This window comes from Chlamydotis macqueenii, chromosome Z (genome assembly GCF_036417535.1).
Source record: "Chlamydotis macqueenii isolate bChlMac1 chromosome Z, bChlMac1.mat, whole genome shotgun sequence".
NCBI classification, from domain to species: domain Eukaryota; kingdom Metazoa; phylum Chordata; class Aves; order Otidiformes; family Otididae; genus Chlamydotis; species Chlamydotis macqueenii.
Genome location: NC_141593.1, coordinates 67,305,901 through 67,333,522, shown reverse-complemented (window position 1 = coordinate 67,333,522; position 27,622 = coordinate 67,305,901). Strand labels below are relative to the sequence as shown.

General features: G+C 41.7%; 1 protein-coding gene across 1 annotated transcript in view; it reads left to right on the top strand.

Annotated features, from left to right (window-relative positions):
- UGCG (UDP-glucose ceramide glucosyltransferase) overlaps positions 1-27,622 on the top strand; it is a 42,882-nt gene that overhangs the window by 874 nt on the left and 14,386 nt on the right. Inside the window, exon 2 of the mRNA XM_086770313.1 lies at positions 17,823-17,964. Within this exon, the coding sequence (XP_086626439.1) occupies positions 17,823-17,964 (142 nt within the window). The remainder of the gene's footprint in view (positions 1-17,822; positions 17,965-27,622) is intronic.

Genomic DNA, 27,622 nt, shown 5'->3' with positions numbered 1-27,622 from the left:
CAGACCCTTCTTGGATAACTCCAAGACAAGAGTTTGTGAGGAGGGTTTGCGTTTTGCTGGCTGACAAACAAAGCAGATTCCTGCTTGAGCTTGGCAGAGGAATTGTCTGTGGGTATTGTGGGGACAGGGTTAAGAGCGCACCTCTCTGTAGAAGACTGTGTTTTATTCTCTTAAATAAAAGGCCACTGTTGCATTGTTGCAGGGGTTAGAAAAATATATGAATTTCTGTTTGCTTTGCTTGTGGTTATCTGTTCTCCTTTTTTTGCTGTTCCATGTGCGTCTGATAGGTATCTGTGATAAACCCCAGCCCTTGTTGAAGGCAAAGCTTCTCTTGAATTAATGGGTGTTAGAGATTTGCCTCTGCTGCCCTTGGCCATGGTTGCCTTGGCCTTTTTTTAATGTGAAATTAGTTTTAAGCTCTAATCATTTTTTTTTATAGTGTAGTTCAGTTGCCTTTAGATCTTCTACTTACTCAGATAATTAACTGGTTGAAAACTAGCTGTATGGGTTGTCTTGGGCACAAATGGCAGGATTTCAGTACTGGGAGGTTGCAGGGGTGCCTGGTAGGGGAAGAGACCATGGACGACCATGGGCACAGCTGATTCTGGACAGCTTTGAAGCAGATGGAGACAGCCCATTGTGTGCTAAAACCTCAGCCTATCAGATGAGCGTGTGTGGGGCTGCTGTTCATAAATCTTTAAGAAAGAGTGGCAGCTGTGAGGGGCAGGAGACACAAATAGAGATATGAGAGAAGACTTCTGAGAAGATAAAGACGAGCAAAAAAGATGAGGTAATACACTGAGAGACATGAGAGGAGAGCTGGAGGAAAGGGACATCACTGGGGAGTCTATGCTGCAGGAGCTACACCCTCAACGGGACTGCCTCCTCCTATGGAGACTGCAGACTGGAGCAGGGACACTTCTGAATGAACTGTGGGCACAGGTAAGCCATGCCAGAGCAAGTATACATACTGCTAAAGGGACTGCGACCTGTGGGTGACCCGTCGGGGGGTGGAGGCACCCTAAGATGACTGCAGCCCATGGCAGACCCATTCTGGGCCAGAGACTCTGTCAAAGGGATTGGAGCCTGTAGGTAAGTCACTCCAGCGCAGGTATACCTGCTGGGACAGAGTAACAGTTAAGAAGCAATCAGCAGTGGAGGAAAATGAGTAAGAACCAAGGCGTGTCAGAAACGATTACACACTGACCCTCGCCTCTTTCGTTGCCTCACTGAAGGGCTTGGGAGGGACTGAATGTAAGGAGCAGTGCAGACAAGAGCAGTTCAGATAGAAAGGTCTCTGAAGCTGAGCCTGGGGATGGAGGACAAAAGGTACTTCACTAGTTGTTTGGTTCTTCCCCCCGCCTCCCCACGACCCCCGAGCAGTGCGCTGGTGGTAACAATTGTATTTAGTGTACAGTGTGAAAAGGTGGCCCTTGGTCAGAGGTGAGTAGCTGGTAGCACTGAAGTGACCACACAGCTGCCCTTTGCTTGTAGTGGAATTAAAGAAATGCTGGACACCTACAGCAGCCATTCCAAGGAGATGTTCTTGCAGTGGCTCTGGTGGTGCTGGGACACTGGAGTTTGTGGGATATAGCTGGTGGAGGAAGTACTTCTCTGGTAAATTTTGAACCTGTGTCACTTGTAAGCACTGCCTTGCACAAGGGAGGAGGGCTCTGGTGGTGTCTGGCGGAATGATATGTGAAGGAATGACCTGGTCATGTGAGCAGGATACTCCTGTGAGGGGAATTAGCAGAAGCTAATCAATTGTGTTTGCTTTGGCTGCTGAAGTACATTTATGGGGAAGGGACCCCAGATAGATAGTGATTGTTAATGCCATAGACTGAAAACTGGTGGGCAGACGCTGTTATGAGTGCCCCTCATCTAATAAAGACTGTTTTGTCCTAGACAGTGGGCACAGCACACCACACCCTTTCCTAGACCACTGAGGTATGAAGGGGTCTTCCCTTACAGGTGGAAACTCTTTTTGATATCAGGACGGGAGCATGTAGTATTAGGGTAGAATTGTGTGATACTTGTCATATACTGAAAACTGCTTCTACTGTACCTGTTAGAGGAAGTGAAGAGGAAAGATGAAAGGAGTTACTCTTTCTGTTTTCTCTTTCTGGGCAGTATTGTTGGTTTAACATTAACATTTTTTTAAAGTTATTGGGCTAGAGGCTGTTTGTGCTCAATCTGCACTGCGTCTGACAATGCTGAACTGGTGAGTTGGAAGGGCTGATCTGTGCCACTGGAGTACTAAGATAATGTTGAAACATGTCAGCAAAGCTGTTGTGGCATAGGGAGTCCTCCTCCTGTGGTTCCCCATTCATACTTTAGATGTTTGATTTAGCAAAACACTTAAGCATGTGTGAATTAAGTAGATAAATTAAATTCTTCAATAAAGTAAGCATTTTTGTCTTCAAGTGCTGTAAACAGTTGTCAAGGTCACAAGAGCTGTGTTAGTTTGTGCTGTAACTGCTTTGGAAGATTTAGGTTTTGCATGTCTAAGGTGTAGCACAAGGTTTCACTTGAAGAGGAATGTCTGTTCTTCCATACTGCATTTACAAAATCTGATTCTTGCCACCTCTTTCCCCTGCTGCACTTCTCCACTTTGAGAGGCTTTGATTTATAAATAAGTATAGTAGGATGCGTTAATTTCATACTCCTTTAAAGTAAACAGGTGGACTGAAGGAATCAAACGCAAATAGCCACACTGTTAAGTCAAAAGGCCAATCTTTATGAACTATCTAATGTATGTGATTATGAAATGGGTCTTCGCTTGGTGCTCTCTCAGTAATACTGAGTCAGTGAAGTAAATGCAATAAACATGGACTAAATAGCAGGAGTTTATAGCTAGTAATTAGATAACATGCGGTTTGCGTGTATTACTCTGCATAGTAAGGCTGTGATATTTAACCTGTTTGAGTTGCTGTACTTTGTATGCAACTTGGGACCTTGACTGAGAGCCTTCCTTGCTTGCATATAGGCTCTTCAGTTGGAGTTGAGACACCAAACTGATCCAGTAGAGAAAGTTCAGTGTTTGAAATTTTGATACACTGATTCAGAAACCATCTGAAGTTGTGTAGTTGTATGGATAACCAGAATGAACTTTCAGAACTAAGCCCAAATATATAGCTGTATCTCAAATTGACAACTGTGTATTTGATGTGCAGAGTATTGGCTAAAGTATTATTCAGGAAACTAAGGAATAAAGTTTGATACTTAATCAGTCTATTAAAATAGTTACTTAGTGATTCTTACTAACTTCCATTCTAAGGACATACAAAGAACAGAGCAGAAGTCTTGTGAAATCAGAGGAAAAGTAAAAAAAAAAAAACACCAAAAAACAAACAACTAAACCTAAAGTTGTTTCCTTGGGATTTATGGCACTCTAACACATTTTGTAATTCTGAATTGCTGGCTGGCAAGATCTGTGGCAGTGGATTTGCTCTTTTAACTGTATTTCAAAATAGATGGTTCTAGTTTAATAATGGTAAGAGCTTTCTGAACATGTTGTGCCTCTTCCTGAAATATAGCTGGCAAGCAAAACTTGCAGAACCTAGAAAATGCTTTATTTAAGCATAATCAATCTGATCTCGGTTTCCCTACTGTGTCTTCAGACTTGAGTCTAAAAATTAATTAAAGGTTTTATATTTTTTCACTGAATAACTATCTGACTTTTTGTTGTTGATTATTTCAACTTGAACACTAAGTGGAGATGAGTATTTTAAATTTCTTCTGGGACTGAGAAGAGGCGATAGAATGGCTTTTAAGTTAAGGAAAAAAAATTCAGTCTTTAACTTCCACTCAACATCGCCTCTGCGACAGAGTTCCTAGGAAATGTTTGGTAAGTCTCAAGCTGTTTATATCTTGTTGCTTTATTTGCTGGGTCTGCAAAACTGGACTCACAGAGTCATGCTCTGGTTTTGAGTCTCCATTGTTCTTGTAACAGTTGTCAGTGGTGATTCTAATTATAGCACTTAGTGTAAATCACTTTCTTGAAGTTATCCACAGTCAGTTGATACTGAGGTTGTTCATTGTCTTGGTTCCTAGATGTAAGTGGGAAGGGTAGTGCATGTAATTTCGTTGATAAACATGGTTTTAGCTTTTAAAAATAGTTTAGTTGTCTATAAATTACAGTAGCCAAGAAATAATGAATTCTGCATGCATTTGGATGTAATTGGGCCCATTGTGCCTTGTCTGCTGGGTGAAACCTAAGACTTTCAGAAACATCTAAATGTAATAAAGCACCTGGTTTTAACTAAAAATAATTAATAGCTTTAGTGTAATGCATATGCACACACAGAGGAAATTCAATTTGCACAGATGCATAAAATTCAAGTTTCCTGAAGTACGTCTGCAGCGTTGAAAAGCTTTCTAAAACATGGCTTCCAAACATAAACAAAAAAAATCTGTACGGCTGATGTTTGCCTTCTGTGGTTTTTTTATGTGAAGTCATTTTGATCTTTTGGTTAATAATCTATTACTGTATAGTAATAGTGACCTTTCATTCTTAAGAAAAAAAAAAACAACCTGTTTCTCTTAGCCCTGTTTGATTATCTTGTCACCTTGTTTTTCTTTTTGTCCCTCTCCTGCTGCTCAGTCCATGGTTTGTGTCCAGGCTTTTCCTGCTTTGTTCTGACCTCTCTACTTGCCTTCTGTTGTCTCCTTTTGACCTTTTTGCTTGTTGATGGGGTGTCTCTTCCTTTACTGTTTCCACTGTCAGTGTCTGGCAATAGATTGGCTAAAGTAGCTGTTTAGAGCAGTAGTAGTTATCCACTTTGCCATGATGGAGTTGCATTTTCTTTGATTGGTGGAAGTGCTTCAGAGGCAATTTTATCACAGGTAGGAGCCAGGAGGGGATGTAGTGTAGATCTAATTTAAAAGGCAATCTTTAGAGAACTTGCCTGTTACTGTCAAGTGTTACCAGGCATAAGTGAATTGACATTTTGATAGACTTTGAAGATCATGCAAGTACTCATTTCTGAGATTAGAGGTACCCTTCCCTTTTACTGATAATCAAACAGAAAACTGAGAAGTGTGATTGTACTGGAGTTTCTCCAGGAAGCAGCTGGAAGATATCTAGCACATGCAAAATGCTGCATCTGTTCTTGGGTTTGTCTTCATTCCCTTGGCTGAATCTTTGCTGAACTTGAACCACTTACACTGAAACTTCCCATGCAGGTTGTCCACCTCAGTTTTCCAGTTACATAGCTGATGACAAGCTTGATGTAAAACGTTGGTAACTTTAACAATAGATTGTTGTCTGTGATCTTGTGTATGAACAGGGAATGGAGCGAGCTCATGATCTGTACTAGCAATCTCTTTCTGCAAAAATTCTTAGAGGGTTAAAAGCAAGAGGAAAAAAAAAAAAACAAACATCGCCCCCAAATCCCCAGCCTTGGATGTCTGACCCCATTGGAGAAGCATGAAAAGTGGGAAAGTTGTCTGAGGCTTCTGTTTGATCTTGGATAACATTTTCATCTTCTTGCTCTTTCAGTAACCCTGTTTCCAATAATCTGTACATTGAGGATGGACCCTACCTTATGCAAAAACCTTAAGGCTGCGAGTCTTACATCAGTATAAATTGATGGGTTGTTTTTACTCAACAAGTGAATGACAGTAGCAGAGGCAAATCTGAATGATAGCAGTGCAGAGATAGGAAGTCAAGTACAGTTACTGGGGAGAAACACAGGAAGATGACAGGTTATGGGAACACAGAAGTGGCTGAGACTTCTTTCTAAGAACTTAGAGGCAGAAGTGAGAGTCAGTTTTTCAGCACTCTGAAGGAAGTTGGAGTGCTTCAGGCTGGAAATGCCTGCTGAAGGTTCAGTTCCAACCCCCTACTCAAACCTGGCCTGGACTTCAGCAGTTTGCTCTATGCACAGTGCATAGATAGGATGATGATAGCTTGTGATAGAAGACAGAAATCACTAAAGGGATACTAGGTTTGAGATGCACAAAGTCATCACGGGTCAGTGCTGAGGCCAGCAGTGTCTGACGTCTTCATTAATAGCCTGGAGGGTGCAACATGTCAGCAAGTTTGCTGATGATACAGAACTGGGAGGAGCGGGTGATGTACCAGGTGGGTGTACTGCTGTTCAGAGGTACCCAGACAGACTGGACAAATAGTCTAGTAGGAACCTCATGAAGCTCAACCAAGGAAAATGCCAGGTCGTGTGCCTGGCAAGAGTAACTCCATGCATCAGCACAGGCTGGGGTCTGACTGACTAGAAAGCAGCCTGGCAGAAAAGGACCTGGAAGTACTGGTGAATGTCAATTTGCCTATGAACAGCAATGTGCCTTCGGTGGCAAAGAAAGCCAACTGCATCCTGGACTGCCTTGCTAGCAGTCTGAGGGAGGTGATCCTTCCCCTCAACACAGCACCAGTCTGTGTCTGGAGTGCAGTGCATGGTTTTGAGCTCCCTGGTATGAGAGATGTGAATACACTGGAGCGAGCGTGGCTTGGGGCTACAGAGATGATGGTGAGACTGCAGCATCTGATATAAAAGGAGGGGCTGAGAGCTGACACTATTCAGTCTGGAGAAGGCTTAGCGGGAATCCTGTCAATGTGTGTAAATGCCTGATTTGGAGGAGGGGTGTGGGGAAGATGGGGCAAGACTCTCCTTGGAGCTGCCCATGACAGGATGAGAGGCAACAAGCAGAAATTCAAATGAAGGATTCCATTTTAAACAACACACATCTTTCATGGTCAAACACGGGAACAGGCTTTCCAGAAAGGTTGTGGAGGCTCCATCCTCGGAGACAGGAAAGGCTGACTGGACACTCATGAGCAACCTACTACAGTTAATTTTGCTTTGAGTCAGAGGGTTGGAATAACTGATCTCCAGAGGTGTCTTCCAACCTCTGTTCTGTGATTTTGTGAAAGATGACACCCAGGCTGCTGCCTGGACTGTTACAGCGTGGTAGACTGAGAAGGAGGTTGTGTGGAGGATATTAAGTTGTATATGTTGCGTATTTTAAACAAGTTGGAATTTACCTGACACTGTGTAGTCACAGGACTTAAATTTAGGTAATCCTTAGGGGAAAAGAGATCTGGAGAAAACAGAGGTTAATTTTGAGTTATTTATAACAAAGGTTGTGGTTGAATGAGTTCTGTATTACAAGATTGATAACTAGGGGAAAGCAAAACAGTGCAGAACCAGAAATCTGAGAGTGATAACGGTATGGGAGAAAACCCCTAATGTTGGAGGCAGTTAGAGAAGCCAGGTTTTTTAAGTGTGAGTCAGGAGGATAAGACACAGGCTATAAACTTACGGATGACAGCTCTGAACATGAATGATTTAACAGAATACAAGGAACTAAACACTAGATTAAACATTGTCTAGGGTAAATGTAAAGGAGTGGAATTGTGGCAGACTGGATGATGTGCTTGTGTTGAGAGGAGGGAAGATGGTGCACTAGATGTTGTGACAAGAGGGCTTTAAAAACAAACCACGTTTGAGTGGTTTGTGTGAAAGGGGAGGAGAAAAGACTCTAAAATTTAGAGTATGTAAGATGGAAATTAAATTGTTTGGGTTAGTGAAGCATGTGGAGATCTCAGAGGGCAAAAAAGTATCCAGCCTTCTGTATCAGCTGGAGTGGAAGAAGTTGAACAGTGAGATGAGGAAGAATATAATCTTTTTGTCAGCTTTTGTCAGGATACAAAGATTTCAAAGAACTTTAAAGAAGCTGAGGCTTCTTACGATAACCATGTTATCGTAAAGGGATAACTTTTGATTAAAGTGGGCAAATAGAGTGGTAGATGATAATGAGTGACTTTAAAAATTGATTTGTGAAATTTCTGTCAGAACTGCTCTGTGGTATGCTAAGTATGTAACTAGTTTTACTGGTTTACGAGCACCCTTCAGTACTTGTGTCCATCAGTCCCTGGGAATTGCATAATTCCAAATAGTGTCAGAGTTCACTGGGATTTTTACATTTTATTTTAACTGAAATGAGGTTCTGTAGTTTTGACACATGTAATATTAGTTTTGCATTTTATTGAAGACTGTGGTTTAAAAGAAATAATTAATTAAGTTATTGTGAGAAATGTTTTGCTATAGATCAAAAAAAGCTTTTCATTTTGCTAATTGCAAGGTGGATAGCTTTATATTTTCTTAAATGTGATGCTTTTAATAATAGTTGATGAGAACCTAGGCTAGACTATAGCTTCTCATAACTGGCCTTGGTAAATTCATACCTTGAGTTAAGTTACTGAAGTTGCAGCATGCATAAAGGAGGACAGGTAAGGTAAAAACATGTTTACAAGTGTAGACAAAGATAGAAAGCCGAGGTGAAGTATTGTACTAAAGTGAAAGATTAGGGCTGTCTTGGCAGTGCTACTTGTAAATTTTTGCTTTTGAACTGTATTTCTTAAAGCAATTTTTAAACACTTGATAAGGGTTTCTAGTGGACCAATCCTTTTTTCTTGAAAACAGCAGGATTACTAATAATGTATCTTTGTTGCCAGTTTGTGTCAGTAGTTGGTTTGGTCTGGTTTAGACCACTTGAATTCTTGCCCCCCTCTTCAGAAACACCTCTGTAAACAAAAAGCTGTTTCCCTTCCCACCTTATTAAGGCACTTCTCAGCTTTGTGAGCAGGACAATCCATGAGGAGGAATTTGTAAATTAAGTTAAACATTCATTTTTACATTGTTTGCAAGTGTCCTGTTTTTATTAAGTGCTTGTCTTGAGGTCTTGGTTCAATATAGTGTGCTACACTTCATTGTGAAGCAGAAAAAATATTTCTCTAGTCATATACATACCTTGTTTGAGAATAACTAAGCTTCTGAAAACTAGATTTCAATCAATGTACTGAGCTGTAATTGAGGAGATACCCTAAGCACCTTCTACTGAAATAAGTTTTTAGCTTAAGTCAACATGCATTTTTCTTGCAAGCCTTGCTAGAGTAATATTCTGGATTAAAAAGAGGTAGCAAACTTTCAGACTCATCTCCTTTGTGAGAACATCTGTTTTGAACTGTTGAATGTTAATAATAACAGGAGTAGCAGCTAGAAAGTGAGAAGTCCTGCCTGCCGTCATCCTCTGAGGTCTCTGATGGGCTAGGAGGTAGGGGGAGTAGACATTTTCAGGCTACACGAATCTGTGGGGGTTTTTTTTTTTTTTTTTCTTCCCCTTGCCTGCTATACTGACTGCACAGTATGAGGTGGTACAGTAGGTGGTTGAAATACAATGTCAAGGGTTGTACCTTTTAACTTTTTTAAGTATTAATGAGGTATTCCTTTTAAGCGTCTTTGGGAGATAATACATATGTTTCATAAAAGCGGTTCCAAGCAGGTTGTTTTATGTAGACTGTGTAGTGGTGAGGGATGCAAATGGGTTTTTTGAAGGTCTGTGAACCAAGTGTTGTGTGGTTTTTTTTTTATTATTATTATTTTTTGGAGAAGACAGGTGAAATTTACCAAACTAGTTTTTCTGGTTTATATCTGTTGAAAACATTTTTTTAAAAAATTGCTCTTCTGAAATGCTCTTAAATATGATCTTGAGTGTAGAAGTGTTAAATTAACATTTTCTTTAAAGGTTTTTTATAATCGCCTTCTTCAGTTTCTGATGTTCCTTATAGGAGACTTACTCAAGCTCTCTGAGGCATTTGCAGTGCGAGGGCAGTGACACTGTCTCGCTGACAATTGTGTAGTCCTGGCGAGATTTACAGCTTTTTTATTACCCCAACTGAGGATAATGGGGCCTGAGACTGTGTTCAAACTTGTGTGAATTGGTGTTTGAGTAAGACTTCTGTTTCAGTGGTATGCTGTTTTGTACTCTGGAAACACTTGCAGCTGAGTTAATTAAATAAAAAAATGGCCTGTCATCCACTGAAAATTAAGAAAAAAAGTACTGGCATGGTATCTGCTTTATGATTTCTTAATGTAGTTTCTGTTTAGTCATTAAGACAATTCTGTTACTGCCAGTTAACTGTTTTGGAAGCTTTTTGGGGAGAAGAAACTGGAAAATGTTGATGAGTGGCAGGGGTCTTTGGCACAAAGGGAGCAGTAAGGAGCAACTTGGGGTCTGTAGGAAGCACATTAGATAATGTTTAGTGAATGGTGGTGTCACTTAAACTTGTGCCTTATGAAATGAATACGGTTGAGATATTTTAATCCTATAGATTTGCAAAATAAGTCAGAAAAACAAATTGAATAGCCTCACAGTACAAATGTTGTAAAACTTTTTGTTTAAAAGATCATGTACTTAACATTAGGAGTTGACCTGTACTAATAGCTCTCTGTTGTGGTTGGTCTATTTGTCCCAGAGTTACTGCCATCCACTGGATGTGTTTTGATAAATAAAACACAAATCATGCTGGATGCAGTTCTTTGAAGTTGTATAATGAGTCTGTATCAAAGTTGCAAGGAGTCTGTATTAAAAAGTGTTTCTATTTTTATGCGTTAGTGGCTCTTGATGCTCAGAGGGATAATCCAAATCCCCTCCTACCCCTACACCTTTCTAAACATTTCTGCCATTCTAATCTGCCTTTAGTGAGCATGTGGCTATGTGGTGACTCAGATCAGCAAGCTAGCTTTTTCTGTGGGATAGTTCTCTGTTTGATCAGCAGGCTGATCCAATTTATCTTGTGGTGCTGACTGCTTTATAGCCACCAGTCCGCTGAGGGTATGGGAAAGCTTAGAAGCAGGGAATGAATGGCTATTTTGGTGGCAGCCTGCAGATAGACTACAAGAAAAAACTGTGTTCATTCTAATGCTTAGCATGATCCAGTAATGGCTGTGCTATAGGCAACTTACTGTGTTTTTGTTAGGCACATTTCATTTCAGCTTGCTGAATTGTAAGCTATCTAGGATTCGACAGTGAATAGGTTCCCATTACTTCAGGTTTAACTACAGTCCTTTGTATGGGAGCCTGTTTGTTTATCTTTTATCGTGCAGATGTGGGGGCACGGAGGGGAGTAGGAGAGGAATTTCTAGATTTAAAAAAGGGAGTGTTTGTTTTTAAGTTGAGGTCTGTAGTGTTTGCTCTTTCTTCTTGCGGAAAGATAAGGTTTTTTTCCTACTGAAGACTCCAGTGTTTGAAAGAAGTTTAAACTCCAATCTCTCCCCTCTTTTAAAAAAAGACTGTGTCAAGTTCTGGGTGGCATCTACTGAACATGACTTTTGTGATAACATTTGGAAAATGCTGCTTGAAGAATTTTAGTTGTATATGAAGATTTCAAATTCAAAATGTCAAATAGCACTACATAGGATTTCTGCTGTTCTGCATTGTATGATTTTCTTTGCCTTTATTACTAGCCACTGATTGAACTACTGTTTCCCCAGACTGGAAGAGCAAATTGATGTTTGAATTTTCAGAGCATTTACCTTCTGAAAAATTATCACAATCTAGGTTCTTTCTCACTCAGTTCTGTTTCAAGACCTTTAATTTGACACTTTTTTTTGGCAGAAAAGCTGTGAGTCTTGCTATTGTGGAGCTTGTCTTAAGGTTGTGTGTGTTTTTTGTGGTGGTTTTTTTTTTTTTTTAAATCATTCTCCTTCCTTTCCACTATCCATTGTGATTTCAGTGCTTTACATTCTAAGGTTCTGTTTGGGTTTTTTTGTTTGTTTGTTTTGGTTTTTTTTGGTTGGTTGGTTGGTTTTTTTGAGTGTATGTAGTACAGGAGAAAATGTGCTTTGGAAGTGGATGAAATGTTTGGTCTGCCTTCTACCCTCAGCAGGCATGTGATGAAGCACCCACCAACTGCAGCTGATTTTCAACATAAACTTCTAGTATGCAAACAGTAGGATTACATTTTTTGTTTTCACTTTTTTTGCAGGCATGCACAAAACTGTTTCTCTACTGGCAGACAGCCACAAGAAGTCTGTACTTCAAAGTAGGCACCTGAGCCTTAGCCACCGTTTCCTTCTTTCAGACTTGTCTACTTCCCTCTATCTCCGAGCATGTTATCAAGGCGAAGTGACATTAATTACAAGTGCTGCTGTACTAAAAGTGGCATTAGGGTTTCCTCTGAAGTCCTTTCCAATTGTCCCCACCTGTGCATTTCTGCTCATTCCTGTTGTTGGATCTGACACTTGTGTGACTATTAGGTCGGTGGGAGGATGGATTGACTTGCCATGTGTCTGTATGGTCATTGAAGCGGATGTAAGCAAGTAGCAAGAGTGAAGGATGGGGAAGACTGCCTACCTGAGAACATGCTTTTTGGCTGCTGGGATGAGTTGACCCCAGCCAACAGCCAAGCAAATGTGTCCTGAACTGACACCAGCACTTATTTATGGTGATGTCTTTCAGCCAAGAGAGCTAGAACAGTGGCATGCCTTAAGTATTACTTCAAGAGTCACTTGTGAATGCTGGCGGTGTTTTCTACTAGTAATTAATTCTGGTTAGCTGTTTCTAGTGGGCAAATAAAGGCAGGGAGCAAGCTGTAAGGGAATGAATGCTGTAAAGGAAAGCTAAGATGCAGAGTTGGTTGTGGAAAAGTTTTCAGGGGACTGACTCTAATCCTTATGTACATTTCTAGAGGAAGGTGTTGTGTCTCTGATGCTGCTTTTGTGCTGACACTGGTCCTCCTCTGACTCCTTGGTGAGTGGGCTTATGCTGCTCATCCATGGGCAGCTCAGCTCTTCTGGAAGCCCACTGAAGCCTGAGGAGGAAGGAGACATTACTCCTACTTTTCTCTCATGATCTTGGCAGCACATTCACAGCCACCTTCTTAAACATTCTCTGGAGCTTCCTGTAGCCTTCCCTAAGGTGCCCTAACTCTAATTTGGCAGAAGACAAGCTGATGTGGGAGGAAAAAAACTCAGATTTAGTTTCTGTTGAGTGAGTTGAAGCAGGATTGTATGGGCATCAGTATTGGCACGATGTCTTGTTTGACTGGTGTCAGAAGGAGCACTAGGGGAACTTTGCTGCTGGTGAAGCTGCGTGATCATCTTACCACGTCTTTTGAAATGGTACACTTGCTAAGTTAAACTGACAAAATGCTAACAAAATGCTTACAAATGGGGTAACAGTTATGTGGTGATTTAAGTATCTAATCTAGGTCACTGTGGGATCAGACAAGTGTCAGCACCATCGAGAAGCACAACACATCCCAGAAAAAGCAGGGAAAGGAGAAAAGAGAGTGCCTCTGAGCAGCAGTACCGTGTAGCTGAACTGGTCAGTTATGTTATGAAGCTCCACACAAGGGGAAACTTGTTGAAAACAGGATCAAGGTGTTTCATTCTTGCTTTAAGAATATTTCTGTCCTTTTCCTGGGCCACAGATGATGTTTGATTTTGATCTGTTTTGCAATTTTCAAATCTTTCTGAAGTCTAGAAGCTCCCTAAAAAGAAATAATAGTGTAGTAGGCCTCTTAATGCACAGCAGTATGCCTGTGTGCTTAAATCTGGGTAGAGCAGCATGAGAAATAAGTACTTCATAATAGTGTGTTACGATAATAGTGTGTTACTTGAGCTTAATTGTGTTATTGCAGAGAGTCCTTTTATGATTCTCTCCATGCCTGAGTGTCTTGTTTTGCTTCCTGATGGTGTGGACCAGAGCTACGGTGAAGGCTACTCATGCAGACACCTTCCCTCCCACCTTGACAGACAGGCAAAAACTTGCATGGTAGCTCCCAAGCCAGATGCTGTCTTGAATTCATGACTTGGATCTGTATAAATAAAACCGTATTCTATCTGTGAATATAGAATTATGCATATATTATTTCTATATATGAAAGTAAAATCATTGTGTAAAAAGTGTTCATGGTTACTTAATTGTAAGATGGTCTGATAACTGTATAAAAAGTTACTATTTGGTAGTTATTTATGCCTTCTTATGTGGAATTGTCTTTATAGCATTACGCTTATGTGGTAGGATTTTAAATGGGCTGATGTTACTCTTTGTGAAGCAAGGGTGCTGTTAACCCTTTCATTAGTTTAGGGGTTGTCTGTAATACTTTAACTCCTCCAATCTTTCTTTCAGTTTTATTTAATGTGCTGACCAGTGTGGTGTACCTGTAGCAGATTTCTTTTTTTTTTTTTTTTTTTTTTTTTCTTCTGGGCATAAAGGTAGCCAGTTTTGGAAATGTTTAATGTATGTATAATGAGCAAGGAAGATATGGGGACACCATCCTTTTTACCCATCTGTTGCCAAAAGAAGCAGGATAACTTTATTTATCTCTTATCTAATCTTATTCCTTCTGTTCAAGCCAAGACTGCCTGTCTGTTCACCCGTAGCAGACCAACACTCAACAGACACCTGTGTGAGATGGTTCAGCTCACTAATGTGAAAACCAAGTAGGGAAGGGAGGAGTGTGTAAATTCAGAAGTAGAAGCAGGAAAACAGCCTCTTTCAGAAGTAATGTTCTGCTACTTTATCTCAATGGCCTGTGGAAACCATAGTCTTCAAGGCTTCAGTGGTTCCTGCATCTTGTTAGTGCTGTCTTGCAATATTTAAGTATCTGTTACGGATTTCTGACCAAGAATTACTTGCCTCCCCCTAGCAGGATAATTCTTGAAGTAGCTGCTGAGGGAAGATTGAAATGAGTGAAAAAAGTGTATTTAGGCTTTTTTATCTGCTTTCTTACAGACAGTGAGAGACACAGCAGTCTGTCTACTGTAGCAAGCTTTTTTTTTTTTTCTTTTGCTAGAATACTCACCTGTTTTTATTGAGGTGGGAGGAGGAACTGTGGTCTTGGCCTTTAAAAAAAATTGTTGCTTCGTTTGATACAGCTTAGCAGAATTCATCATATAGTATACTAAGCAGTGATAACTCAGTAGTCTCGATTTTGTCTTTGAAAATACTTTCTTTCCTTTGAGAGAAGAAATTTAGATTACAGTTACTCCTGTGGTTTAATTATTATAGTGTTAAGGAGCTAAGTTTGAGAAAACTTTGCAGATGATATAAGATAGTTGAGCCACTATAAGATAGTTAAACTACAGCTCCTGACACCATTATGTATCCTGCTGCTTTTTTCTTTCCCCATCTATGTACACCACCAGCAGACTGCTTAGAAGGAATTTCATTTCCACTGCCTAGAGATTGCAGGCTGATCCATTTAATATATGTAGGTGCAAAAGTGCTTACAGATAACTTCACTACTGGCCTTTGACATTCGGCATCTGAAAGTGCCTTTAAATAGTACTCTGCCAGCATCTGTTTCAGAGCTCAAAGTTCTTATACATTCCTTGGTGTGGTGTTTTTCTGCAGCTTACTGCATTAGGCAGAGGTAGAAAATAATGCTTTAAGTACATCTGTAGAAGTAGTGTTTTTAACTACATTGGGGTAATATAAATGTAAAATAATGTGTAATATTCTATACATGATACAAACGTTGTGAAACGATTGCTTTCCTGTATCATTTTGAACTGTACATGTTGTACTTGCTCTGTGGTAGTGAAGAGCACTGTAGTCCCAACACTTACCTGAGAGAACTGAATCATCATAAGCACAAGTTTGTGCTCAAAAATACCAACTTACTGCTTCATCTTACCTCTACTTTGGAGACTTTGGTGCATGTTCTGTAACACACAACTTCATGTAGAACATACCTGCATCAACAATGTTAATGTTGTTTAAATTTAGTCTATTTTTACTTCCATGTTAAATGTTGTCCTTAATTGACTATTGTGATTTGTTTTTGTAACGGTCTGTTTCTCTGGTGATGGTAGGTTTTCAATTGTAACTTTCAAATTCTTTTTCAGAATACGCCACTTCACAAATAGTCCTTTTCAGTGTAAAATGATCTGCTTTACTGCTAATTTTCCTCTTGCTCCACAGAGTCTAACAGAGCATTGCAATTACTGGTGTGGAAATTGCTTTACCTTAGTGTCACAATATCGCAGTGCATTCAGGATGGCAGGCCACCACTTTTGTGCAGCATTATGAATAGAACATGAACTGTAGTCTGATTTTTAAGATAGCATGTTAGAGACAGTCTTACCACGCTGAGCCATACTCTGTCAAAAGTCTGTGTGGTGTTTCATAGTTGAATAGATCCCTGTAATACTGCATGCCTCATTTGGATGTTTTCCAAAGTTTCCCTCTCAAACCACGCATAGGTTTTTTCCTTACGTAATTTAATCACCTGCATAATCCTTTGTGTCTGCATGGTTTGTAATATGATGCTTTGCGAGATTCTGCAATTTTATCAATTAGTGTTTATTCTTTCACAGTCCTGCCTCAAGTCTGTCTTTATCCTTTCTCTCCTTACCTCTTTGCATTTACTCTGCCACTTCCTTCTCTTATTTCCTGTTCATCACAGCTTTTGCCTCTGTCTGAAACTATGTGCATTGCTACAGTCTGTTTTAAACTGAGTACTTCTTTTTTTTTTCTTGCATTGTGTACTTTTTGTTCCTCCTGGTCAAAGTTGCATTCTTGAGACTCTCTTATCGACACTGAAGCCCTTGTTTGCTGTTATGTTTGTGGAAATCGGTAACAAAATCTGTGGGAGCTACCTGGACTACTGCTTTTTTTTCTTTGGTCTGACTGTCCCTTGGCTGTTAATTGCTCAGCAAGACTATTTCAGTTTACCTCTGCAGTGGCTTGGACTCAATAACAGTACAAGGACATCATCTGCTTTGTCCTTCTCTCTTTTTAGTGAGAACATTGCTTATGCTCTGTAACAGCATTATGCTCCTGGTTTTCAGCTGCAAACTTGCCTGAAAGCAGCATGCTGGGAGAGGGCTCATGAGGTGACAAATGTGATGCCACTGTCCTATTTCAGGAAAAAAATAACTCTAGAGAACTATTGGAATCTCTTATTCTCTTAGTGGATCTCCTTCGTAGTTCAGTAATTTCACTTGGTCAGGCACATTCCTCAGGAGCATGCTTCCTAGGAACTTGACTTTTTTTTTAATTAATTAAGTAGGATGAAGCACTCCATGAAGCAACCCTGTTCCCATTTTTGTTTGGTTTTTTTTGAGGCAGCATCTTGTAAATTTTAAAGTGTGGAAGTTTTTAAGTTAAGAATTGATACCAGGTACATGCCGCAATAAAATATTATTTGAATCTGACAACTATGCATGTAAGGGACCTACAATTTGCAGTATATACACTAATTTGCAAATTTTGTTTCAGCAAATATTTTGTTTCCAGTTACTTAAGTTTTATATATATTTATTTCATGCAAATTTGATTGTATACTGACTCATCAAGCTTCCAGAATTGAATTTTGCATGCATTGACACAGGAGTGTAGGATTAAACATTCGTGTTAGTGAGTTGTGACGTGACTGGCAATTTAATTTGTATGTTTGTTTCTGTAGTACTAGTGGCTGTTTGGAATGGTGTTCAGTTTATCTATGCTTCTGACCCAGCTTGATGTCCAGTTTCTAGGATTTTATAGTCTATTGATCGTTATACTTTTCTTGGAGGTGTTTGTTAACAAATTGATTAGTAGGATCAACTGTTCCTCCTGTGCTTTCAGCTTGCTCTGTTTTGCATAACTTAATGGAGAGAAAAAGCAGCTGACCCTCTTCTTTTTTTACTTTGATTACAGTAAACTGGTTTTTCTGATTATGCTATTATGTTACTGTGAATTCTAATGGAATTTTTAATAGTATGGAGGAAGGCAGAAAAATCTTATCTCTCATGCAGTCTGAAAAAAGTGATACTCTTGTTGTTCAAAATGCATTAATCTGAAATGTCTAACAAGTTGAATAAGGTTGAATTTAACCTACATAGAATTCTAATGCTTTTTTAGGCATTGTCTCTGACACATGAATTATCAGATATAAAAATAGCTGTTTCAATAATCAAAATTAATCTTTGGCAGCAGTTCTAACTCCCAAGCTTTCTTCGTTCTGACTGTATTTTGAATGGAGTTCTCTGGCATATTTTTTTATGTGGTGTACGTGTTATTTGTCCTTACAGACGTCTCCACCTCAATAAGAAAGCCACAGATAAACAGCCGTATAGTAAGCTTCCTGGTGTTTCACTTCTGAAGCCTTTAAAAGGTGTGGATCCGAACCTCATCAACAACTTGGAAACTTTCTTTGAACTGGATTATCCAAAGGTATGTATAGTAATTATTATCTTTTTTTTTCTTCTCTCTCCCATGTCTCCAAAAGTCGTATCAGGAGTTTGGGCTAGAACTGTACAACTTGATTATGTCTTGAATTGTTCTACCTTCCACAGCAAATACATAATTACGCATTTCACATGCTACAAACAAAACTTACTCCTTTTTAAAAAGCTGTCTATAAAGGAATGTGACTAAGGCTTAGGGACAAAACATACCCTATGCTTCACTAAGATTTGTTTAATCATTATTCCCATATTGTGGTGTTTATAGCAGTATGAACCCTTTAATCTAGAAAAGATCATTGAGAGGCCAGACACCCTCCCCAGTTAACTACTTCTCTGTAACAGATCCTCTAAAAGAGAACACTTAACTGACAGCCTGAAACTTTCTGGTGGTTCTTCCTGATGGCTCACCTAACTAAAAGTTGCTCAGTGATGTTGTGGTATACCTCACCAGTTGTTGGTAGGTAGGATAGTCTCCAAGCCACTTACTGGTGTGGGGAAACAGTTAATAAAAGCTTACATTTGCTTTTGTTGAACACTGTTTGTATTTGTAATATAAGCAATAAGTAATGTAAGTGATAAGCGTGTCAGTTGCTGTCCTTGCTCTAAGGAGCTTGCTGTGTAAAGGAGAAATTTGCAAATGCTTGCTGTGTCGTTCACTACTTGGTGCATGCTCCTGTAGACGGAAAAAGGACTGAAGTTTCTGCTGCATATATCCTGAATTCTAAAACTTGTAATTTACTTTTAAGAAACTATTTTCTCAATTCTTCTCAAAACTGCTGCTGACGCTGCTGCTTGAGTTGTATAAGGTCAAAGGTTTATAAGGTAAGCTGAATGGTGAGGTTCCTTTGAGTGTTATGACAGAGAGCTTTAAACTTATGCCTAAGTAGGCAGAGTAAAACGAACAAAAACCTTCCACCATTTGGAACCTATTAAAAGCTGGCTAGCTTTTCTGTAATGACGTTTGGGGCCTTTTGAAAAGCTTCAGGCATGAATATTTGAATCCGTTCGACTCAAGAAAAGTACAATAAAGATAAAGTGTGGCCAAAGTAAGTTTAAAGCATACTTGAGGCATGCTGTGTATGCCAATATTGCAAACTGCAAGAAGCTACAATATCTTAAGCTATTTTGTGACTATACCAAGCATCAAAACTATGCACATTTGACTACAAATACAATTTGAGAATTCAGTAAGAGTTATACTGGATCTTATCATAGAATAGTTCGAGTTGGAAGGGACCTTTAAAGATTGTCTAGTCCAACCACCCTGCAAGGAGCAGAGATGTTTTCAGCCAGATCAGGTTGCTCAGAGTCTCATACAACATGACCTTCAATGTTTCCAGGGATGGGGCATTCACCACCTCCCTGGGCAAACCTGTTCATGTTCCAGCACCCTCATTGTGGAAAAAAAAAAAATTTTTCCTTGTGTCACGTCTGAATATGCTTCTCTATTTTAAATCCATTACCCCTTGTCCTATCACAGAAGGCCCTGCTGAAGAGTTTCTCCCAATCTTCATTATAAGCCCCTATTGTGGTTTAGCCCTTGTCACTACAGTTTCTTGCTTACCCTCCCCTTCCCCAGTGGGATGGAGGAGAGAATTGTGAAGAAATGAAAACTCGTGGGTTGAGATGAAGACAGTTTTAGTAAAATAGCAAAGGAAAACTACAATAATAACAGAATACAAAGATATTATACATTGTTCATTTTGTATATTTTGTTTTCTCATCACCCAATGTCTGAATGACCAATACGGCCCATCCTGAGCAGTGACCACAGAAACGAAACTGAGCAGGAAGCGAAGGAGCAAAAGGGAGCCAACAAGGTAGATAGAACGATACCAGTGAGCAAGACAGAGATGGATGCCAGCAAAGTAGATACTGCTGCCCCAGCCAGCCTGTTTATATACTGAGCATGACATTTATGGCATGGAGTACTCTTTGGCCAGTTTGGGTCAATTATCCTATCTGTCTTTCTCTGAGCTTCCTGCACCTGCACATTAGTGAGACCTGGAGAGCCAGACAGTGTCCTTGGTCTCATTAGCAACAACTCCTGTCACTGGTGTGTTTATCAATATTCTTCACATCCAAAATCCAAAACACACCAGCTACTGAGAGGAAAATTAATGCCATCCCTGCCAAAACCAGGACAGTATCCACCCCTGATTCCATACTGCTTATGTCATGATTTTTTTTGTGTGTGTATGTATGTTTGTGTGTGTGTACATATATATATAATATATACACACACAGAGGTATTACTTGCTCAATCTATGGGCCTTCCAAAGTCTGAGTTCATTTAGTCTGACTTTGGACTTTGGGCTCCATCTGTCGTACCTGTCTCTCAGGGCAGGAGAGGTGGTATGTAGTGTGAGGTTGTTGCATGCTGTATCTGGAGCTTGCAGCTGGTACATCTGGTGGGCCTAGTGTGTTGTGATCATGGTCTGCAAGTTGAAGATACTAATCTCGAGGAAGGTTTTGGGTGCTAGTTCTGGTTCCATCACTGCTACATGTTGCTCAGTTTCACTGAAGCTCATTCTTCAGTGATGAGGGTGGTTCTTGTTACAATACCTTTGATGTGACATATAATAACTTCAGAAATGTTTATATACAGTTCAAATTATTGGCTATTTTCACCTAAAATCAAAGCTCCTTGAGGTACACATCGGACTTCCCCATCCTTCCGCATCACCCACCAAGTACATCCAGGTCCTTGAGCAAAAGCAACTCCATGAATGCATTTGCCTTTGCCCAGAGGAGAAATAACCCAGACTGTCTTCCCCAAGATGTTCCTTACATGCATCACAGGGACTTTATCCCCTTTTACAGTATGTAAAAGTTCTAATTGGGCAGGGCCAGCTCGATTGGTGGATCCCTGAGTGTTGACTAACCAGGTGGCTTTTGCTAAATGTGTGTCTCAGTTTTTGAAGGTTCCACCACCCATTGTGCTCAAGTTTAGTTTTTAGCAGTCCATTGTACTGTTCAATTTTTCCAGAGGCTGGTGCATGATAGGGGATGTGATATCCCCACTCAATGCCATTCTCTTTGGCTCACGTGTCTATGAGGTTGTTTTGGAAATGAGTCCTGTTGTCTGACTCAGTTCTTTCTGGAGTGCTGAGTTGCCAGAGAACTTGCTTCTCAAGGCCCAGGATAGTGTTTCGGGCAGTGGCATGTGGCACGGGATATGTTTCTAGCCACCTGGTGGTTGCTTCCACTGTTGTGAGCATGCATGGTGCTTGCCTTGGTGGGGTTGTGGGATCTGCCAGGCCTTTCCATATTTATATTTCAGCCACTGTCCTCCATACCAGAAGACTAGCCACTTGGCTAGCTTAACTGCAGTGTGTGTTTCACATTTGTGAATAACCTGTGCAATAGTGTCCACGGTTAAATCCTCCCCTTGATCATGAGCCCATTTGTATGTTGTGTGTCTTCCTTGATGACCCAAGGTGTCATGGGTCCCCCAAGCTAAAAATAGTTCACCTCTGTGTTGCCAGTCTAGGTCCACTTGGGAAACTTTAAGTTTAGCAGCTTGATCGGCCTGTTGGTTGATGTTCTTCAGTGGCTTGACTCTTGGGTACATGGGCATTGTCTATGTGACGTGCTTTTACAACCAGATTCTGTAGTCGGGCAGCAATATCTTGCCAGAACGTGGCAGCCTCGATGCGTTTGCCTCTACACTGCCGGTTGCTCTGCTTCTATTGCTTTAACCACCCGCATAGGGCATTTGCCACCATCCATGAGTCAGTGTGGAGATAGAGTACAGGCCATTTTTCCCTTTCAGCAATATCTAAAGTCAGCTGGATGGCTTTCACCTCTGCAAACTGACTTGATTCATCTTGGCCATCAGTGGCTTCTGTGACTTGTCGTGTAGAGCTGCAAATAGCAGCTTTCTACTTTCGATGTTTCCATACAATACAACAGGACCCATCAGTGAACAGGGCATATCGCCTCTCATTTTCTGGTACGTTATTGTATGGTGGGGCCTCTTCAGCACACATCACCTCTTCCTCTGGTTACAGTCCGAAATCTTTGCCTTCTGGCCAGTCTGCAATTACTACTAAGATTCCTGTATGATTGGGGTTTCCTGTTCGGGCTCGCTGTGTGATCAGTGCAATCCATGTAGCATCAGTTGCATGATGTGTAGAGGGGATTTTCCCTTTGAACATCCAGCCCACTGGCAGTTGGGGTGCCAGGAGGAGCTGTGCTTCACTACCAGTCACTTCCGAAGCAGCTCAAACTCCTTCATATGCAGCCAGTATTTCTTTTTCACTTGGATTATAGAGGGTCTCAAAGCCTCTATATGTCTGGCTCCAAAGCCCCAAGAGTCAACCTCGAGTCTCCCCTGATGTTCTCTGCCAAAGACTCCAGGTAGGGCCATTCTCCCCAGCTGTGGTGTGGAGCACATTTTTAACATCTCCTGTCTGGACTGGCCCAAGGGGTACTGCATGAATAATCTCCTGTTTAATTTATTCAAAGGCTTGTCATTGCTCAGGGCCCCATTTAATATCATTCCTCTTACAGATTACTTCATAGAGAGGGCTTACAACCATACTGTAATTTGGAATGTGCATCCTCCAGAACCCCATAACTTTCCTAAAGTCTGTGTTTCCTTTTTGTAAGTTGGTGGAGACATGAGTGTTATTTTGCTGACCACATCCATTGGAATGTGATGACGTCTGTCTTGTCATTTATTCCTAAAAACTGAATCTCTTCTATAGGCCCCTTTTACCTTGCTTCATTTTATGGCAAAAGTGGCTTTCAGAAGGATTTGGATTATTTTCTCCCCTTTTGCAAAAACTTCTGTTGCTGTGCTGCCCCACACAATGATGTCATCAATGTATTGCAGATGTTCTGGACTTTTACTCTTTTCCAGTGCAGTCTGGATCAGTCCATGGCAAATGGTGGGGTTGTGTTTCCACCGATGGGGCAGTAGATTTCAGGTGTTCTGGACTCCCCTCCAAGCGAAAGCAAACTGTGGCCTGCATTCTCCTGCCACGGGGATTGAGAAGAACACATTGTCAGTATCAGTGGTGGCATACCACTTGACTGCTTTTGACTCCAGTTCATACTGAAGTTCTAGCTTGTCCAGCAGAGCAGCACTCGGTGGTGGCTTAACTTCATTCAGGCCACAACAGTCCACAGTTAGTTTCCACTCTCCACTTGATTTTTGCACTGGCCTTGTGGGACTGTTAAAGTGTGAGCGAGTCTTGCTGATCACTCCCTGGCTCTCCAGTTGGTGAATCAGCTTATGGATGGGGATTAGGGAGTCTCGGTTGGTGCGATATTGCTGCCAGTGCACAGTGGTGGTAGCGATTGCTACCTGTTGTTTCTCAACCCTCAGCATCCCCACAACAGAGGGGTCCTCCGAGAGATTGGGCAAGGTGGCCAGCTTTTAATTTGCTCTGTTTCCATGGTGGCTATACCAAAAGCCCACCACTGCCTTTTTGGGTCTTTGAAATGCCCACTCTGAGGTAATCTATACCAAGATTGCATGGAGCATCTGGGCCTGTCACTGTGTGGTGCTTTTGGCACTCGTTCCCAGTCAAACTCACTTTGGCCTCCAGTACAGTTAGCTCTTGGGATCCTCCTTTCACTGCAGAAATACAGATGAGTTGTGCCCCATCTGATGGTGTTAGGGTACACTGTGCACAGATGTCTACTCTGAGCCTCATACTCTTGTGGGTCTGATGTGCCAGGCCATCAAATCCATACAGTCCAATGAACTCGGTTGTCCCTCTCCTCCGCCTGGCTAGAGGCAAGGCCCCTCTAGTCCTGTTCATAGTATTTGCTGCTTACTTCTTGAGAATTCTGGTTCATATTCAATTCCATAGGATCAGAGGTAAGATCAGCCCTTCTGTTCTGTCTGGGGAACTGTCCATTGGAGACTGGAGCAGCAATTTTCCAGAGAGAACCTCTATTTGCAGTTTTTCCCTGCAGCTCACATACCTAGGGCCAAGGTAGGTTTTCCATCCCACTTGCTCATGCTGTCTCTTTGGTCATGCAAGGTAAACCACAGGGTACCTCGCTGTGTGTACAGTCTCTCTTGAGCAGGGAAATGTTTACTCCTAATAGCTGAAATACTGGTCTGTACCAGTGGGGAGTAGGACCTATTCTCTTTGAATTGCTGGAACTCCTGAGACAGTTTCTCTACAGCCAAGATAAGGGAGAAAGAGAGACTTACTTTGTATTATTGGAGCTGACTAGCCAATTCATCAGTTGTTGGTCCCTCTCCGTCTTTCCAACTCAGTACTGCCAATGAATTGGCACACGATGAAGGTATGCTGCGTATAAACTTCGCCACATGAGCCGTGTGCACTGAACTTCATCTGTATCTTTGGGTGACTCCTTGCTGTCCAGGTCACTATAAATGACTTCCAGCACGGCTAATTCCCTTAGGTACTGGATGCCTCTCTATGGTGGTCCACGTGCCTGGGTGATAGGTAACATCTTCTTGAAGGGATATCTTTCCATCATACTTGACAGGAGTCTCCTCCAGAGGCTGAGAGCTTGTGCGCCTCTTCCAATTGCTTTGTTGATGCCCCATTCCCTAGAAAGAGATCACAGCTGTTTAGCTTCCTTACCCTCTAATTCCAGGCTACTGGCCTCACTATCCCAGCATCAGAGCAGCCAGGTGACAAGGTGCTTGCCTGGATGCTGGCTGAAATCTTTTTGTACATCTCACAGCTCACTCAGGGATAGGGATCAGATGGTTTCTGTCTCATTTATGAGTTCCTTCTCCTCTTCCTCTGCTCATGGTAGTCCTGGTCTTTCCTCATCCCTTACTAAATGAGCTGACTTTTGCTTCTGAGATTTCTCTTCTGCATAGGGGTGACTGATACTGACACGGGTTGTTCTCTGATTCAGCCACAGTGCCTGTTGTGGAGGCTGGAGTAGCTGCAGCGTCTGTTGCAGGGGCTGGGGTAGCCACAGTATCTGTTGGTTGATTTTTCCCTCCCTTCTTCCTGAGGGTGCTGCATAATGCTGAGCAGTGTTTGGCAGATACTAGCCAGTGCCCAACACAGAGCGATAAACTGTGCCTCTCTGGAATAGCCATGGCATTTTTCCTTTAAATTATTTGATCACTTCATCAAGATTCTGTAGTTGTTTGGGAGGTGAGAAGCTCTCTAGGTACCCACCCATATTCTCCCACATGCCATGCCCCTCCAACATTGAGGCAAATGTCTGGGAGATATTTTTAAATCGTTGTTTAACCCTAAACAGAACCTGAAACGTATTCAGGAGACCTAGCAATAGGAGTATGCTGGCTTGTACATTCCTAGGATATTAAAAATTCTCAAAAGCTGATGTGACTAGCTTGAACGAAAAAGGGAAGGTAAAAGAGTAGGGGAAAGTATCCTCCCCTGACTTCCGCATAGATTGATTGTCCAGACACAAAAAGAAAAAAGTGCAATTATTAATAGTTCTTGCAAAATGGTGCCTGAGGTATGGAGATGCCAGGAATACTGAATACAAGGACAAGACTGATTTCATGACCAGTGACGTTGTCATATCACAAGCCAGTAGTGCCCAGTACAACAAAATGAGAATTCTTATCCAGTTCCAAGAAGTGATAAACAGCACCACAGGAAATATGTGATGTAACTAAGGATTTATGTAACACAACCATGTGAACACGTAGTACAACATTGTGACCAGGTCTTAAATAAAATTGCTACAAGTGCTCATTACTTTTAACACATTCTGGTCAGATCTGTTGTTACCTCAACCCATGTTGCCCCATGTTGGGCACCAAAAAGACTGTTGTGGTTTAGCCCTAGTCACCAAACAGTTTCTTGCTCCCCCTCCCCAGAGGGAGGGGGGAGAGATTTGGGAAGAAGTGAAAACTCGTGGGTTAAGATGAAGACAAAAGAAAACTACCATAATAACAGAATATAAGGATATTAAAATATACAAAATGAACAGTGTATGTCTTCTCACCTCCCAGTGACCAATCCAGCCTGTCCTGAGCAGTGATCACAGAAACGAAACAGAGCAGCAAGCAAAGGAGTGAAAGGGAGCCAGCAAAGTAGGGGAAACGAGACAGAGAGAGATGGATGCCAGGAAGGCAGATACCACAGCCCCAGCCAACCTGCGCTTATATATTGAGCGTAACATTTATGGAATGGAATACTCTCTTGGGGCAGTTTGGGTCAATTATCCTGTCTGTCTTTCTCTGAGCTTCCTGCACCTGCACCTTAACAAGATCTGGAAAGCCAAACAGTGTCCTTGGTCTCATTAGCAACAACTCCTGTCACTGGTGTGTTTATCAACATTCTTCACAAGCAAAATCCAAAACACACCAGCTACTGAGAGGAAAATTAACTTTGTCCCTGCCAAAACCAGGACAGCTCCCTTTAGGCATTGGAAGGCTGCTATAAGGTCTCCCTCGAGTATTCTCTGCAGGCTGAACAGCCCCAACTCTCTTAGCCTGTCCTCGGAGGATAGGTGCTCCAGCCCTCTGATCATCTTTGTGGCCCTCCTCTGGACTCATTCCAACAAGTCCATGTCCTTATTATGTTTGGGCCTCCAGAGCTGGATGCAGTACTCCAGGTGGGGTCTCACCAGAGCAGAGTAGAGGGGCAAAATCACCTCCCTCGACCTGCTGACCATACTACTTTTGATGCAGCCCAGAAAGCCAGTCTCATCCTGGGCTGCAAGCGCACGTTGCCAGCTCACGTTGAGCTTCTCATCCACCAGTACTCCCAAGTCCTTCTCCTCAGGCTGCTGTCAGTCCATTCTCTGCCCAGCCTGTATTTGTGCCTGGGATTGCCCCGACCTATGTACGGGACCTTGGACTGGGCCTTGTTGAACTTCATGAGGTTTCCACAGGCCCACCTCTCCAGATGGCGTCCCTTCCCTCCAGCATATTGATCACACAACACAGCTTGATGTCGTCAGCGAACTTGCTGAGGGTGCACTCTATCCCACTGTCCATGTCGCCAACAAAGGTGTTAGACAATGCTCGTCCCGTTACCAACCCCTGAGGAATGTCATTCATCACCAGTCTCCACTTGGACATTGAGCTGTTGACCATAAGTCTTTGAGTGCAACCATCCAGCCAGTTCCTTACTGACTGAGTGATCCGTCCATCAAATCCATACCTTTCTAATTTAGGGACAAGGATGTTGTGTGGGACAGTGTCAAATGCTTTGCACAAGTTCAGGTAGATAACATCAGTCGCTTTTCCCTTGTCCACTGATGCTGTAACTGCATCATAGAAAGCCACAAAATTAGTCAGGCATGATCTGCCCTTAGTGAAGCCATATTGGCTGTTGCAAATAATCTCCTTATTTTCCGTGTGCCTTAGCGTGGTTTCCAGGAGCATCTGCTCCATGATCTTGCCAGGCACAGAGGTGAGACTGACTGGCCTGTAGTTCCCCAAGTCTTCCTTTTTTTCCACTTCAAAAATGGGGGTTATGTTTCCCTTTTTACAGTCAGACTGCCATGCCTTCTCACATATGATGGACAGCGGCTTGGCAACTTCATCCGCCAGTTTCCTCAGGACTCATGGATGCATCTCATCAGGTACCATGGACTTGTGCACCTTCAAGTTTCTTAGATGGTCTCGAACCTGCTCTTCTGCAACAGTGGCCAGTTCTTCATTCTCCCAGTCCCTATCTTTGCCTTCTGCGACTTGGGTGATGGGGCTA